The following is a 13,081-nucleotide window of genomic DNA, read 5'->3' as shown; positions in this document are numbered from 1 at the left end:
ATGCTGCCTGGAGCCCAGCCCAGGACCACAGGCCTTCCTGGTGGACACAACCTAAGAGGTCACTAGAGGCATCCCTGGTGGCTTGGTATAAGAAAATGGAGTGGTGGCTGGGTGCAGGCTGGGTGCCCACATACATTTGTGAGGGACCTGTGGTATGAAGATAAAGGGGGCATCATGGGCAGGACCCCACTCTGTGTTTGCACACATCCCCCATTGTCAGGGTGTGCTGGCCCTGGGTCCAGGCTCTGAACATGGTCTGGACTGGGAATCTCACATTGCCTTTTCAAGATCTCACACCCATCACCCCTGTCCTCCTGCCCTCACTTCATGCTCACCCTTTGCTTTTGAGTCTGCAACACCCCCAGGAGCCCACCCCCAGCCCTGCCTCTCCCTCCCTCATCACAGATGCACAGAAGCCATGGAAAAACCACCAGTTTTATTTTTCATCTGACAGGGCAGATGGCATGGGGGGCAGTGTCCCAGGAGCCGGGCACCTTCTGAGCATGCAAGGGCGGAAAGGCCATCAGCCTCACACCTGGCTCCCTCCAGCTGCCTCTCCCTTCTCGGTGCTTCTTGTGTTGACCACACTGTAAGCTCTTGGGGTAGAGGAAGAATGTTGGGTGTGGTGAGCTCTCCAGATTGGGGATCAAATCAGGGTGTCAGCCACCCACTTCTGGTGGACTCACCTGTGGTTATTACAGCATAATTGAGACAACTTTCTACACTTGCCACCTGGAGAAAAATGAAAAAGTTCCAGCCTGATTTGGAACAGAATTATCATGTGTGTGCCCTGGGGACTTCCCAGGGGATGGGTAGGCCAATCCCAACCCTCAGGAAGCTCCCAGCTCACTCCATAAATGGGAAGGAGAAACACATCAGAACAGCCTGTGCAGGAGCCCTGAGGAGAAGGGCAGAGATTGGGGAAGGTGAAGTAATGCTAGGATTTGGACCAGTATAAATTGGGTGGGTGGTGATTTTAAGAAGCATTGAGAGGACACTGGGAAGATTGCTCAATGATTAAAGGTGATTGCTTGCAAAGCCTGCCAGCCTGGGTTCAATTTCCGAGCCTCCCACATAAACCAGACTGTATGCATGTGTGCACACAGACACAGAGAATAAATAAAACTTTTTAAAAGAAGCATAGGGGACTTGGGAAAATACCAACCTACCAACATCCCTGGCCTCTTCTGCTCCCCCCTTGGCCCCTGTCACCATCCACAGTTACACCAACAAACTCAACTCTGTTCGGCCCCTAGGCCTTTGTATTTTCTGCTCCTGCATGATCTCAGCTCCACAGATGGGGACACTCTCCCGTGCCTCCTTTTCCTGGCAAACACTCTCCCTGCACCCAACCTGCCATCCTGTTACCCTGTCCATGCCCTGCAGAAACTCCTTGGTCCATGTGTTAGAAGTTGAGTCCTAAGCATGGTAGTGGTAAGGGTTTTAGAGCCTCTAAGTTGTGGGGACTAATGTGAGGTAACTGGGCTTGGGGGCAGGGAGTGAGCATGTTATGGCAACATAAATCAGATTTATGGAACATTCTCTAATTAATTTTTTGAGAATCCACCTGTTGTCTTACATGATCCTAACAGCTATCGACATCTTAGCATCTGGCGATTTTAAAGGAACACAAGTTCTAAGCCAGGCGTGGTGGCGCACGCCTTTAATCCCAGCACTCGGGAGGCAGAGGTAGGAGGATTGCCATGAGTTCAAGGCCACCTTGAGATGACAGAGTTAATTCCAGGTCAGCCTGGACCAGAGTGAGACCCTACCTCAAAAAACCAAAAAAAAAAAAAAAAAAAAAAAAAAAAAAGAAAGAAAGAAGAAAGAAGAAAGAAAAGGAACACAAGTTCTTAAAAGAGCAGCCACTCTGGCATCTCTAGGATCCTATTTTGCTTCACTGACTAGTGAGGCTGCTCCACCTAGATGGAAAATATGGTGCTCACTCACCTCCTCCTTGTACCCCTGGCCTGGGTCACTCCTCACTCCCTGCCAGAGTTGTATGCAGGGAGTTTTGGCCCCTGTTCTGGTATGGTGACTGTCCAAATGACCCCAATTCTCTACCCCTTCCTGTCAGTAGCCATGTTCTTGCATTACAATTTTGTCCCACCCACAGTTTGAAATGTCCCCCATAGGATCATATGTTCAGATAGTGGCTGTCAGTGGTGCTGTTTTGGACAGTTGTGGAAACTTTAAGGAGGTGGAGCCTTGCTGGAGGAAATGGGTTACTGGGAGCAGGTCTTGGGGTTTCCTAGCGCAGCCCCACTTCTGCACTTTCTGAATGCAGACACAATGTGACCAGCTGGCTCATACTCCTGGCACCAAGCCTTCCTCACCATGATAGATGCATCTATCCCTCTGTAAGTGGGTGATCTTAATTGTCAGTTTAATGGGATTAGAACCACCATGCGAGCACCTCTGACCATGTCTGTGAGGGAGTCTCTAGATTAGTTTAATTGAGGTGGGAAGACCCCCTCCTAACTGTGGGCAGCACTGTTTCATGAGCTGGGTCCTGGACTGGATAAAAAGGGGAAAGTGAGCTGAGCACCAGCTTTCATCTCTCTCTGCTTTTGGATTGTGGATGTGATATGACCAGCCATCCCAAGCTACTGCCTCCCCCACCCCTTCATCAATAATGAACTATACCCCCAAACTGTGAGCCAAAGGAAACTCTTTCTCCCTTAAAAGTTGCTTCTTGTCAGCTATCTGATCAGAACAAAAAGAAAAGTAACCCACACATCCCCTATCAAGAAACAAAGTTGGCAGCTTAGGAGATGGCGCAGTGCAGAGCAAGCCTGAGAACAGGTGGTCTGATTCCCCACACCCACGGAAATGTCAGGTAGGTTGACCGCCTGTCATACCAGTGCATGGGAGGAAGAGACAGAGAATCTCTAGGACAAGCTGACTAGATATACTGGGTGAATCAGCAAACTCTAGCCTCAGTAAAATAAAGAGAATCTCTGGTCTACACATACAGAGAGAGAGAGAAGTCAAACCTGGTTGTGGTGGTTCAGACATAATCTCAGCATTCGGGAGACTGAAGCAGGGGGATAGTGAGTTTGCAGGGACAACCCGGGCTACACAGTGAAACCTATCTCAAAAAAAAAAAAAAGTGGCTGGAGGAATGGCTTATCAGTTAAGGTGCTTGCCCGCAAAGCCAAAGGACCCAAGTTCACTTCCTCAGTACCCACATAAGCCAGATGCACAAGGTGTTACATACATCTGGAGTATGTTTGCAGTGGCTATTGGCCCTGGCATGCCCATTTTCTCCCTCCCTCCCTCTCTCTATGCCTCTTTTTTTGGTCAAATTAATAAATAAATGAAAATAGGCTGGAGAGATGGCTTAGCAGTTAAGGCACTTGTCTGAAAAGCCTAAGAACCCAGGTTTGATTGACCAGGTCCCACATAAGCCAGATGCACAAGGTGGCACATGCATTTGGAGTTTGTTTGCAGTGGCTAGAGGCCCTGGCATGCCCACTCTCTCTCTAATAAATAAATAAACTTAAAAAAAAACTTTTTAAAGTAAAATTGAAGTATTTTCTCATTTGTCAGGTGAAGCTGAGCCACCTGGCTTGCACTGACCAGTAGGATAGGGTTGAGGTATCAGTGGTGATTTCTGAGCCTGGGACACTGTCCCTCTGTCTCTGTCACCTGGGCGCCACCATGTGAACAAGTTTAGGGAAGACCAGAGGAGAGGATGATGAGGTAAAGAATGGCAGAACATAGGAACAGCATCCTTGGCTGGCTTGGGTGTATGAGTAACATCCTACCACCAGAAGAACCACCCAACTGAGCCCAGCTACACTTCCAAACTACAGGGGTGGAAGCTGAACTACTGATTATCACCACACACATTGAGTTCTATGGTGGTTTGCAGGGACCCTGAGCTGACAGATATGACTGCTTCATAGCAGCTTTGCCTAGTGGACTTCCCATCCCTGAGCAAGCCCAGACCTACCCCTCCCTGTATTGGCGCCCTTCCTGCCCCAGCCCCTTTCTCACTGGTGAGAATGACGATGCCAGTGATGAACAACACAGCAGCCACCAGCAGCCCCCGTCTCCACAGAGTATCATTGTCTGTAGAGAAACAGAGGTGTCAGATGAGGGTTCCTTCATCTTTCTTCACCCTCTCCTTCCCATGGGTAACTTACCATAGGTAAAGGGGTTGTCCTTGTCATCATCTGGAGGGGACAGATAGCATAAGTCAGAGTTCAGAGCTTTATGGAGTCAGTAGTAGAGTTAGAGAAGAGACACCTGGTCTTAGCCTTCAGAGGTTTACTACTCTTAGAACAAAACCCAGAGTTCTCACTGTGGCACAGACATGGCTCCCATCACCTCTCTAACTCCACCAGCTCTCAACACATGCTGGTCTACCTGCTGTTGAGCCCAATCAGGTACCTACCTTCTCACCTCAGGGCCTTTGCACTGCCATTCTCCCTCCTGGAACAGTCTCCCCAGATAACCCCAAGGCTCCATCTGTCACTTCCTTCATAGGAAAGACTTCCCTGATCTTTATATGAAACTACCCAGTCACGCTCTAGTCCTGGCCCTGCTTTATTTTTCTTGGGAGTAAATTACAAATCACCAGTTAAGACAATGATTCCAATTACTTCCTTCTCCTCTCCCCTACCCCACTGGAGTGTCACTTACATGTGGTGCTGGGATTACAGGCCTGTAGCACCAATCCCAGGGAAAGCAGAAGATTTTAAAAAAATTTTCATGTGGGAGGGCATGTGCAATGGAACACATGTGGAGATCAGAGGACAGGGGGCATATGACACAGCACACACATGGAGAAAGGGCAGAGAATGTGCCATGGCACACATGTACAGGCCATAGGACAATTTTGGGGTTTGTCTTCATCTTCCATGTTTGAGGCAGGGTATCTCTTGTTCATCACTGAGTTTCCCAGGATAGTTAGATCATGAGTTTCTAGGGGTTTTCCTGTCTCTGCCGCCCATCTCACTATACGATTAGACTCTTCTTGCTTTAAGTAGGTTCTGAACTCAGCTCTTTACCCTTCACAGAAAGTACACTTGAGCCATGTCCCCAGCATGGAGGCAGAGGGTTTTATCCTCTATCCTCACTGAGATGGTGCCTGGCTCACACTAGATGCTTGTGAATCTTTGCTGAATGAGCAGATAAATGGGCAACCCATGGGAATGGCATTTTCATCTAGTCATTGGGGGTTGGGTGGGCAAAAAGTGGAGGATTATGTCAGTTGAAGTGGGAATCAAGGTGGCCCTAGAGACAGCCCTGTACTATTCTAACACTGATCTCAGGTGTTTGAGCAAATCCTGTGCAGCCAGAAGAACCCCCCAGAGGAGCCTTGCCTGCTTTTCAAGTTGTAAAGCTTAGAACTCAGACACAATGGCCCTGTTAAACCACTATTGTGGCATGCTTGTAGAGTTGACACACATGTTGTCATGTGCCTTGTCAGACATGACAGCATTTCCCTCTCTGCCAGCCTCCTGGGTCAGGTGCTATGCAGACTCCTCCATGCAGAGCTGGAAATGGCCATGTTCAATCAGGGAAGGGTGGTACCAACCGAGTGGCATGAAGGTCAGGGCCTCTGGCCAGGAGTCTTTGTTTGCACTTGGAGAATCAATCCTGGGGAATGGTGTGGCACCTTTGGAGGGGATAAGCAGAGAAATTTTCCAGAGTTACATAGGGAAGGACAAGAGGAGCCCGGGCAACAACACAAGGTCATCACTGTGAGAGAGAGAGAAGCTCCTCCCCACACCTGTGCATCCCCAACTCTAGCAGTGACCCACACCCCTAATCATGGCCAGCTGTCCCAACCCCTGTCCTCAAGCCCCATTCATTACCTAGCAGGTTTCCTGGACTTTGGCCCAGCCATACTGCCTTGAGATACCTGTTACAAACACTGTAAATATTTCTTTGCCCTGGGGCCAAAAATACCAGAGGATGCTTTTTTAATTTAATTTAATTTTTTTGGGACAAGGCCTCACTTTGTAACCCAGGCTGGCCTTGAACTCACGATCTTCCTGCCTCAGGTTTCTGAGTTCTTGGATCACAGGTACATACTTCTACTCCCAGCTATGGTGCTATTTATTTATTTATGTGTGTTTGGTGTTCATGCATGTGGGTGCATGTACATGCATGTGGAGGCCAAAGGTCAATGTCAGGTGTCTTCCTCAAACATTCTCCATATTATTTTTGGAGACTAATCAGAACAGACCACTTGCCAGGTTCCCATTGATTCAGGCAGAGACCTGTGATCTAAGCTGGGCCAATGAGTCAATTCTAGGCCATGGGCTGTTAGCTATGGCACCATCTTTGCAATGAGAGAGACAAAGAGAATGCAAACAGTAGGAACCAGAGAGGAAGGAACTCAAACACTTAAGTAGGGTGCTTAGGCTTCTTGATCCTGCTGTGCCTGAAACCCTGTCTTTTTACAGAATGTATACAACCCGCAAATCTTTTTTTTTTTTTTTTGTCCCCTAAATTGTGTTTTGTAACTTTAACAGTCAAAGGATGCACTAGGGAAATCCCACAGCTCTGCTTCCCAGCACCAGGCCTGGTGGAGGGAAATAAACAGTCTAACTGCATTGGGGAACACTCCCTACTACAATGCCCGCCCCCTGTGGGACTGCTCGCCACAAAGTCACTTTAGCTTTACCCAGGCTCTGGGAAGTCCCTCTGTAAGGAAACACACAACATTAACACAGAGGCATCCAAACATCTTTACCCACAAACCAAGAATAAATAAATAAAGATTGAAGATGCTAGCAATTCCCCAAGCAGGTGCTTTAAAAAATGGGCTTGGGAGAGTGCTGACCCAAATGGGGAATTAAACAAAAACTAGAGGCCAGGTCATCAGCCTTGGAGGGGGAGGGTTCACCTTCTCCACTGCTCCCATGTGTTCCTGGATCTGTCACCAGAAACATGTCCGTTCCTGTGGGATGCTGGGTCTCCGTCTCCGTTTCGGTCTCTGTCTGGTTTTGTGCTGCTTCTACTTGGGTCAGAAGAGAAAGGAGGAGAGGAGGAAACCGAGGGTACCTGAGACACGCACAGCCATAGTATTGCCAAGACTGCCTCCCTGTGGGTTGGTGGGTTGGCATGCAAGCTCAACACACAGATGGCACTTGTCAGACTTAGGTGGGGGAGTCCTTCCCACAGATGCAGGAGAGCAAATGGTGTAGCTCCTAAGAGGACAACTTTTTAAAGAAATATTTGAGAGAGAGAGAAAGAGGCAAATAGAGAACGGGCGTGCCAGGGCCTCTAGTCACTGCAAATGAACTCCAGATGCATGTGCCACATTGTGCACCTGGCTTACGTGGGTCTTGAGAAATCAAGCTTGGGTCCTTTGGATTTATAGGCAAGCACCTTAATTGCTAAGCCATCTCTCTAGCCTGGGGACCTTTTTAAATGCTGGGTCTCACCATATAGCCTCGGCTGGCCTTGAACTTTCAATACTCTTGCCTCAGCCTCCTGAGTTATAGCAGAAAACTTTATTCTTTATGGTGAGAGGACTCTGGGGATGGAGCACAGGGCTTCACACATATCAGGCAACCACTCTACCACTAAGCCAGGCCCCCAGCCTCTCACTGGTAGATGCTAGGAAAGTGTTCTACCCTACCAAGAGCCACATCTCTTGCCTTACTAATCATTAATCAAAAAAAAAAAAAAAAAAACTGGAAGGGGACACTGAACTATGTTATACCCACAGGAAAACTACAAATATTACTTGAAAATTGGAAAAACAAAAATGAAAATGAGATATTGACATAAATGGAGCAATGGATGGGGAAGTGGCTCACAGCTAGGGTATGGAGTACCTGCAAAGATCTAATCTTCAACCTGGCCATGACACTGAGGTTATTCTGCGGTAAGTCCTACAGCCAAGGCCTTTGAATTTTCCAATGTACATATTATAGTTTACAAACTCAAATTTTTTAAAATATTTATTTATTTAAGAGAGAAAGAGGCAGGTGATGTGTCAGGGCCTCTAGCCACCGCAAATGAACCCCAGATGCATGTGCAACCTTGTACTTCAGGCTTTACGTGGGTACAGGAGATTTGAACTTGGGTCCTTTGCTGGCAAGCTCGTTAGCTGCTAATACATGTCTCCAGCACCTTCGTTTTGTTTTTAAATGAATGGAATTGCAAGCCAGGCTTGGTGGTACATGCCTGAAATGCCAGCACCTAGGAGGCTGAGACTGAAGGATTTCTAGGAGTTTGGAGTTAGCCTGGGCTACATCGTGAGTTCCAGGACAGTTACAGAGTAGAGTCTGTAATTCAGAGAGAGAGAGACACACACAGAGAGAGAGAGGTTGGCTGGCTGCCCACCACCCAGATTCAGAGCTATGTGACTAAAGTGGATGGCCAAATATCTTAAAGTCAGAGGAAGGTGCATGTATCCCCAATGTTCCCACCCCTGCCCGGTCCCACTCACCATCAACAGCCCTAGTGGGAGTTTGAGGGGTGGACTGGACTTCTAGGCTGGTTGTATCTGGAATCAGGGTAAAAGTGTTTGGTTAAGAGAGAGAAGAAGAGCCAGGCACACCTTTAATTCCAGCACTTGGGAGGCAGAGGTAAGTTTGAGGCCACTCTGAGACTACATAGTGAATTCTTGGTCAGCCTGGACTAGAGCAAGACCCTACCTCAAAAAGTCCAAAAAAAGAAAAAGAAAGAGAGAGAAGAAGCTAGAGGGGAGAAGGCCCCCAGGGTTAGTGTGGGGTGGGGGCCACTAGCAACTATATTTTATTTATTTATACTGGGGGAGCACACATGCCACCACACACCTGTGGAAGTCAGAGGACAACCATAAGGTGTCTGTGCTTGTCCTCAACTTTTGTTGAGACAGGGTCTCTCACAAGAGATGCCAGACTAGCTGGCCCACAAGCTTCAGGTTCTCTTAGCTCCACCCACCCCATTTTTGTAGGTGTGTTGGGATCATAGAGGCATGTACCTCTTTTAGTTTGCTGGGTTCTGGGGACTGGCATCAGCAAGCTTTGAAAGTAAGGACCTTTAAGTGCTGAAGCTAAGCTCCATTGTATCTAATGAAAGGACTCCAGGCATCAGCCAGTTTTCCACTCAGCTCAGACAGGGTTCCGGGGTCTTCTGGACCTGAGACTGATTATGAAGAAGGCCGCCTAAAGAAATGTGTTTGACTCAGTTTCCCAAATGCTTCTTATCACAAACCATCACCACTGCTCTGATAAAAGCCCTGAGCCTCAGGTATGGCAGTGGGCACCTGTGCTCCTGGCACTTGGGAGGCTGAGAAAGGAAGGAAGCTCTTGGATTTAAAGGCGGCCTGGGCATATTAGTCACATTAGTCCCTGTCTGAGAAAAAGAAAGGGAGGAAAGGAGGGAGGGAAAGAAGGAAGGAAATGAAGGAAGGAAGAAGTAGAAAGAAAGAATGAGGAAGGGAGGGAAAGAAAGAGAGAGAGAGAGGAAGGAAGGAAGAACAAAAGAAAGGTAGAGCAGGCCAAATTTCCATCCTCCCTTGAGTGGGAATTAGACAGACTGGGGAGGTGGAACTTCTCTTGCCTTTGGTTTCTTCTCAAGAAGCTAAGAATAAAGCCAACACAGAGCAAAGAGTTGGGCTGGAGAGATGGCTCAATGGCTAAAGTCACTTGTTTGAAAGCCTGACGGCCCAAGTTCAGTTTCCTAGCACCCACATAAAGCCAGATGCAAAGTGGTACATGCATCTGGAGATCCTTTGCAGTGCCAGAAGGCCCTGCCATGTCCATATTCTTTCTTTTTTTTTTTAAATTTTTTGTTCATTTTTATTTATTTATTTGACAGTGATAGAGAGAGAAAGAGGCAGATAGAGACAGAGAGAGAGAATGGACGTGCCAGGGCCTCCAGCCACTGCAAACGAAGTCCAGATGTGTGCTCCCCCTGTGCATCTGGGTAACGTGGGTCCTGGGGAATCGAGCCTCGAACCGGGGTCCTTAGGCTTCACCGGCAAGTGCTTAAGTGCTACACCATCTCTCCAGCCCTCCATATTCTTTCATTCATTCATATTCTCTCCCTCCTCCCTCCTTTTGCTTTTTTTTTTTTGAGATAGGGTCTTGTTCTAGCCCAGGCTGATCTGGAATTTACTGGAATTCACTCTGTAGACTCAGGCGCTGGCCTCAAACTCACAGTGATCCTCCTACCACTGCCTCCCGAATATTGGGATTAAAGGCATGTATCACCAAGACCAGCCCTTGCATTTTTAAAAATATTTTATTTCTTTATTTATTTCTTGAGAAAGAGGCAGAGAGAGTGAAAGAGAGAGAGAGAATGAGAATGGGCATGCCAGGGCCTTCAGCCACTGTCAACGAACTCCAGATGCATGTGTCCCCTTGTGCATCTGGCTTACCTGGGTCCTGGAGAGTTGAACCGGGATCCTTTGGCTTTGCAGGCAAAAGCCTTATCTGCTAAGCCATCCCTTCAGCCCCCAGCCCTTGCTTTTTTTTTTTTTTTTTTTGTTTAAGAACTAAGAGCAATAGCATTCAAGCACCTGTATCAAAGCTGTGATGATGCTCTCTCCCTCCCTGCCTTTCCAGCTACACAAATCCATAAATTTCCATTTGGTTCAAGTGTGTTGCTGTTGTCATCTTTGATGAGAGGTCTTTTTTTAGTTTCTTAGTTTTTTTCGAGGTAGGGTCTCACTCTAGCCCAGGTTGACCTGAATCTCAGTCTGTAGTTCTAGGTTGGCCTTAAACTCAGAGCAATCCTGCTACCTCTGCCTCCCTGGTGCAAGGATTAAAGGCATGTGCCACCATGCCTGGCTTTGCAGTGATAGGATCATGACATTCTTGTTCCTCTTTCCTTACCTTGCACATGAATGTTCCCAGGAGTTGTGTTCAGTGCAAAAATGGGTGTAGTTTCCTCCAATGTCTGTCCTAGGGAATCAAGGCTGAAAGTCAGAAGAGACCCTCACCCCCCAAGCAGCATCTTCTCCCCCACCCTGCCTGATCTCCCAAAGCCTAGGGCAGTTGTGAGGTTTCTGCTCATCATTCCATGGTCCCAGGAGTTTTAAGCCTAGCTAGTCTTCTGGGAGCCTTGCATAACCTTGCAGGATGGTCTCTTGAGTCCAGGTTCTAGGTTCTGCCACCACCCTGGTTTCACATTTTGTTCCCAACCATTTCCTCTCTGTATGTCCAGGAGTCCCTGGAGTGCCCTCTCTGAGCCTCATCTGCAAAGTGGGGATAGGTGAGCCTAGTTCACTGTGTTGCATCTGGAGTGGGAGGGGCTTGAGGAGCAGTAAAGCGACTTGTCCACTGCTTCACAGGTACTTGGTGCTAGGAGACATTCCTGACCTTACCCTGTGTCAACCTCTGTCTCCTTCTGCCTGAATGTCCAGAAGCTCTCCACACACACCCAAGGGACTCTGTCAACACCCGGGTCAGGGCAGTTCTCCCAGCTCAGAGGCCGGTGGCAGCTGCACCTCACTCTAGTACAACAGATTTCTCAAATGATCCCCAAGTCGGCTGGCCTCTGGCCCTCCATCTCCTCTGTGACCCCGCCTCTGCGTGCTAAGCTCACCCAAACCCAGCCACTCAGCTTTCCACTGTCCCTCAAACTCAGCATATGACAACCCCACTGTGCACCTAGCTCCTCCCTCCCTCCTCTTCCTGTATCCTCTCCCAGTCCACCACTCTCTGGCCTCTGGCAATGGTCACTTCTCCTCATCTGTACATTGGGCATAAAAACACATATCTGAGGCAGGCATAAGTGCCCATCACTCTGGCGCCTTTGAGAAGTACTTCCCAGACAAAACTGAGGGCTCCCGTCTTCTTTGGGTTAGCCCCAGCTGGACCCCTTTGCCTGACTGTCTGTCCAGAAGACCCAGGTCTGCTTTGTTGAGAGCCTGGGGTTTCCTGGCTGCCGAGGCGAAAATTGACACCAGTCTCCCAGCCAAGCCAAACCCCGCCAGTCCTTCTTGGAAGCAAAAGGGAGGCTACTCAGCAGGACAGGCTCCAGCGGAACCCACTGGAAGGGGCGCCCAGGTTGGAAGTGCTCAAAGAGGGTGTAACCCTGAGCCTGCCTAGCCACCCCCACTTCCTGGTGCCAGCTCATTGAGAGAAAGGAGACTGAAGGGACTAGAACAAAACACTCAAAGTCCCTGGCTGCCCACCCATCTGCCTACTGGGGCTGGGTGGGAGGGTCTTACCTCCACTGGGCAGAATCAGGCTAATAACAGTGATGAGGACACACAGGAGGTGACCAGAGGGCGACATCTGTGGGGTAAGTGGAAATTGGGGTGATATATGCAGGGCCTGCGGTAGCCCCCACACCCAGGAGTTGGCTTCAAGTCCCCTCTGACAGCTGGTTTTGGGGAAGGAAGAGGCTCTCAGAGGTGGAGGTCCCAAGCCACCCTTCTTCTTCCGCTGGTCCCCAAAGAAAGCAAGTAGCATCAGACCAGCTTGGCCTCCTAAGCAGCTGCAAGGGCGCAGCGGCACCTCCAAGCGGTAAGGCGACTCCCTGCTCCTCTAGCCGAGCGCAGGCCCTTTAAACCGAACCCAGGGACTGGCCACGGTCTAGGCTGCTCCCCAGCGACCCAGAGCCCAAGGCAGCCAGGGGGGTGGGGGTTGGGGGTGAGCCAGTGTCCCGCGCCCACGCAGGCTAGATCTCAGAAAGACCGGTCTGCAGGGGATGGAGAGCGCTGGGGGAGACAGAGGCAGGAGAGGATCCCACCCAGGAGCCAGCATGAATGGGAAGCGAAGAGGCACCCAAAGCCCCAGGTGGATGCGGGTAGAGCAGAGGAGGGACTTACGTCCGTCCGAGCCGGGGGTCTGAAGCCCGCAGCCTGGAGCACAGTGGACCGCGTGGGAGCCGCGTCGGAGCGGAGGGTGTGGCCAGGGGCGCGCGGCGGGCGTGGGCGCGGGTGGGTGGGGGACCGAGACCCGCCCAGTCATTTCCTCTTGGGTTTCGCGGCTTCAGAGCCAAGGGTGGGAGCGGAGCAGGAGGGGAAGCCACGGAGGGCAATGGTGCACTGGGGTCGGGGGCCTCCTGGCAGAGGCCAGGGGAGGGCGGGGTGCTGGTGCTGGCCATGGACAGACAGGTACTGGGGGTGAAGGGAGGGGTGAGACAGTGGAGGAGGCCCTGGAGAACGAGAAGG

At 49.7% G+C, this 13,081-nt stretch overlaps 1 protein-coding gene across 1 annotated transcript; it reads right to left on the bottom strand.

Annotated features, from left to right (window-relative positions):
• Window positions 1-426: 426 nt before the first annotated feature.
• Fxyd5 (FXYD domain containing ion transport regulator 5) lies at window positions 427-12,804 on the bottom strand. Its single transcript, XM_045154925.1, has 10 exons — window positions 12,737-12,804; window positions 12,134-12,200; window positions 10,794-10,862; window positions 8,420-8,476; window positions 6,866-6,976; window positions 5,549-5,629; window positions 4,152-4,181; window positions 4,003-4,077; window positions 687-732; window positions 427-596 (listed from the first exon to the last, which is right to left on the bottom strand). The coding sequence occupies exons 2-10, from the start codon at window positions 12,198-12,200 to the stop codon at window positions 530-532; spliced, it is 603 nt and encodes a 200-aa protein (XP_045010860.1). The 5' UTR covers window positions 12,737-12,804; the 3' UTR covers window positions 427-529.
• Between the last annotated feature and the right edge of the window lie 277 nt (window positions 12,805-13,081).

Source organism: Jaculus jaculus, chromosome 7, assembly GCF_020740685.1.
Source record: "Jaculus jaculus isolate mJacJac1 chromosome 7, mJacJac1.mat.Y.cur, whole genome shotgun sequence".
NCBI lineage: Eukaryota > Metazoa > Chordata > Mammalia > Rodentia > Dipodidae > Jaculus > Jaculus jaculus.
This window is presented reverse-complemented; position numbering and strand designations above follow the sequence as displayed.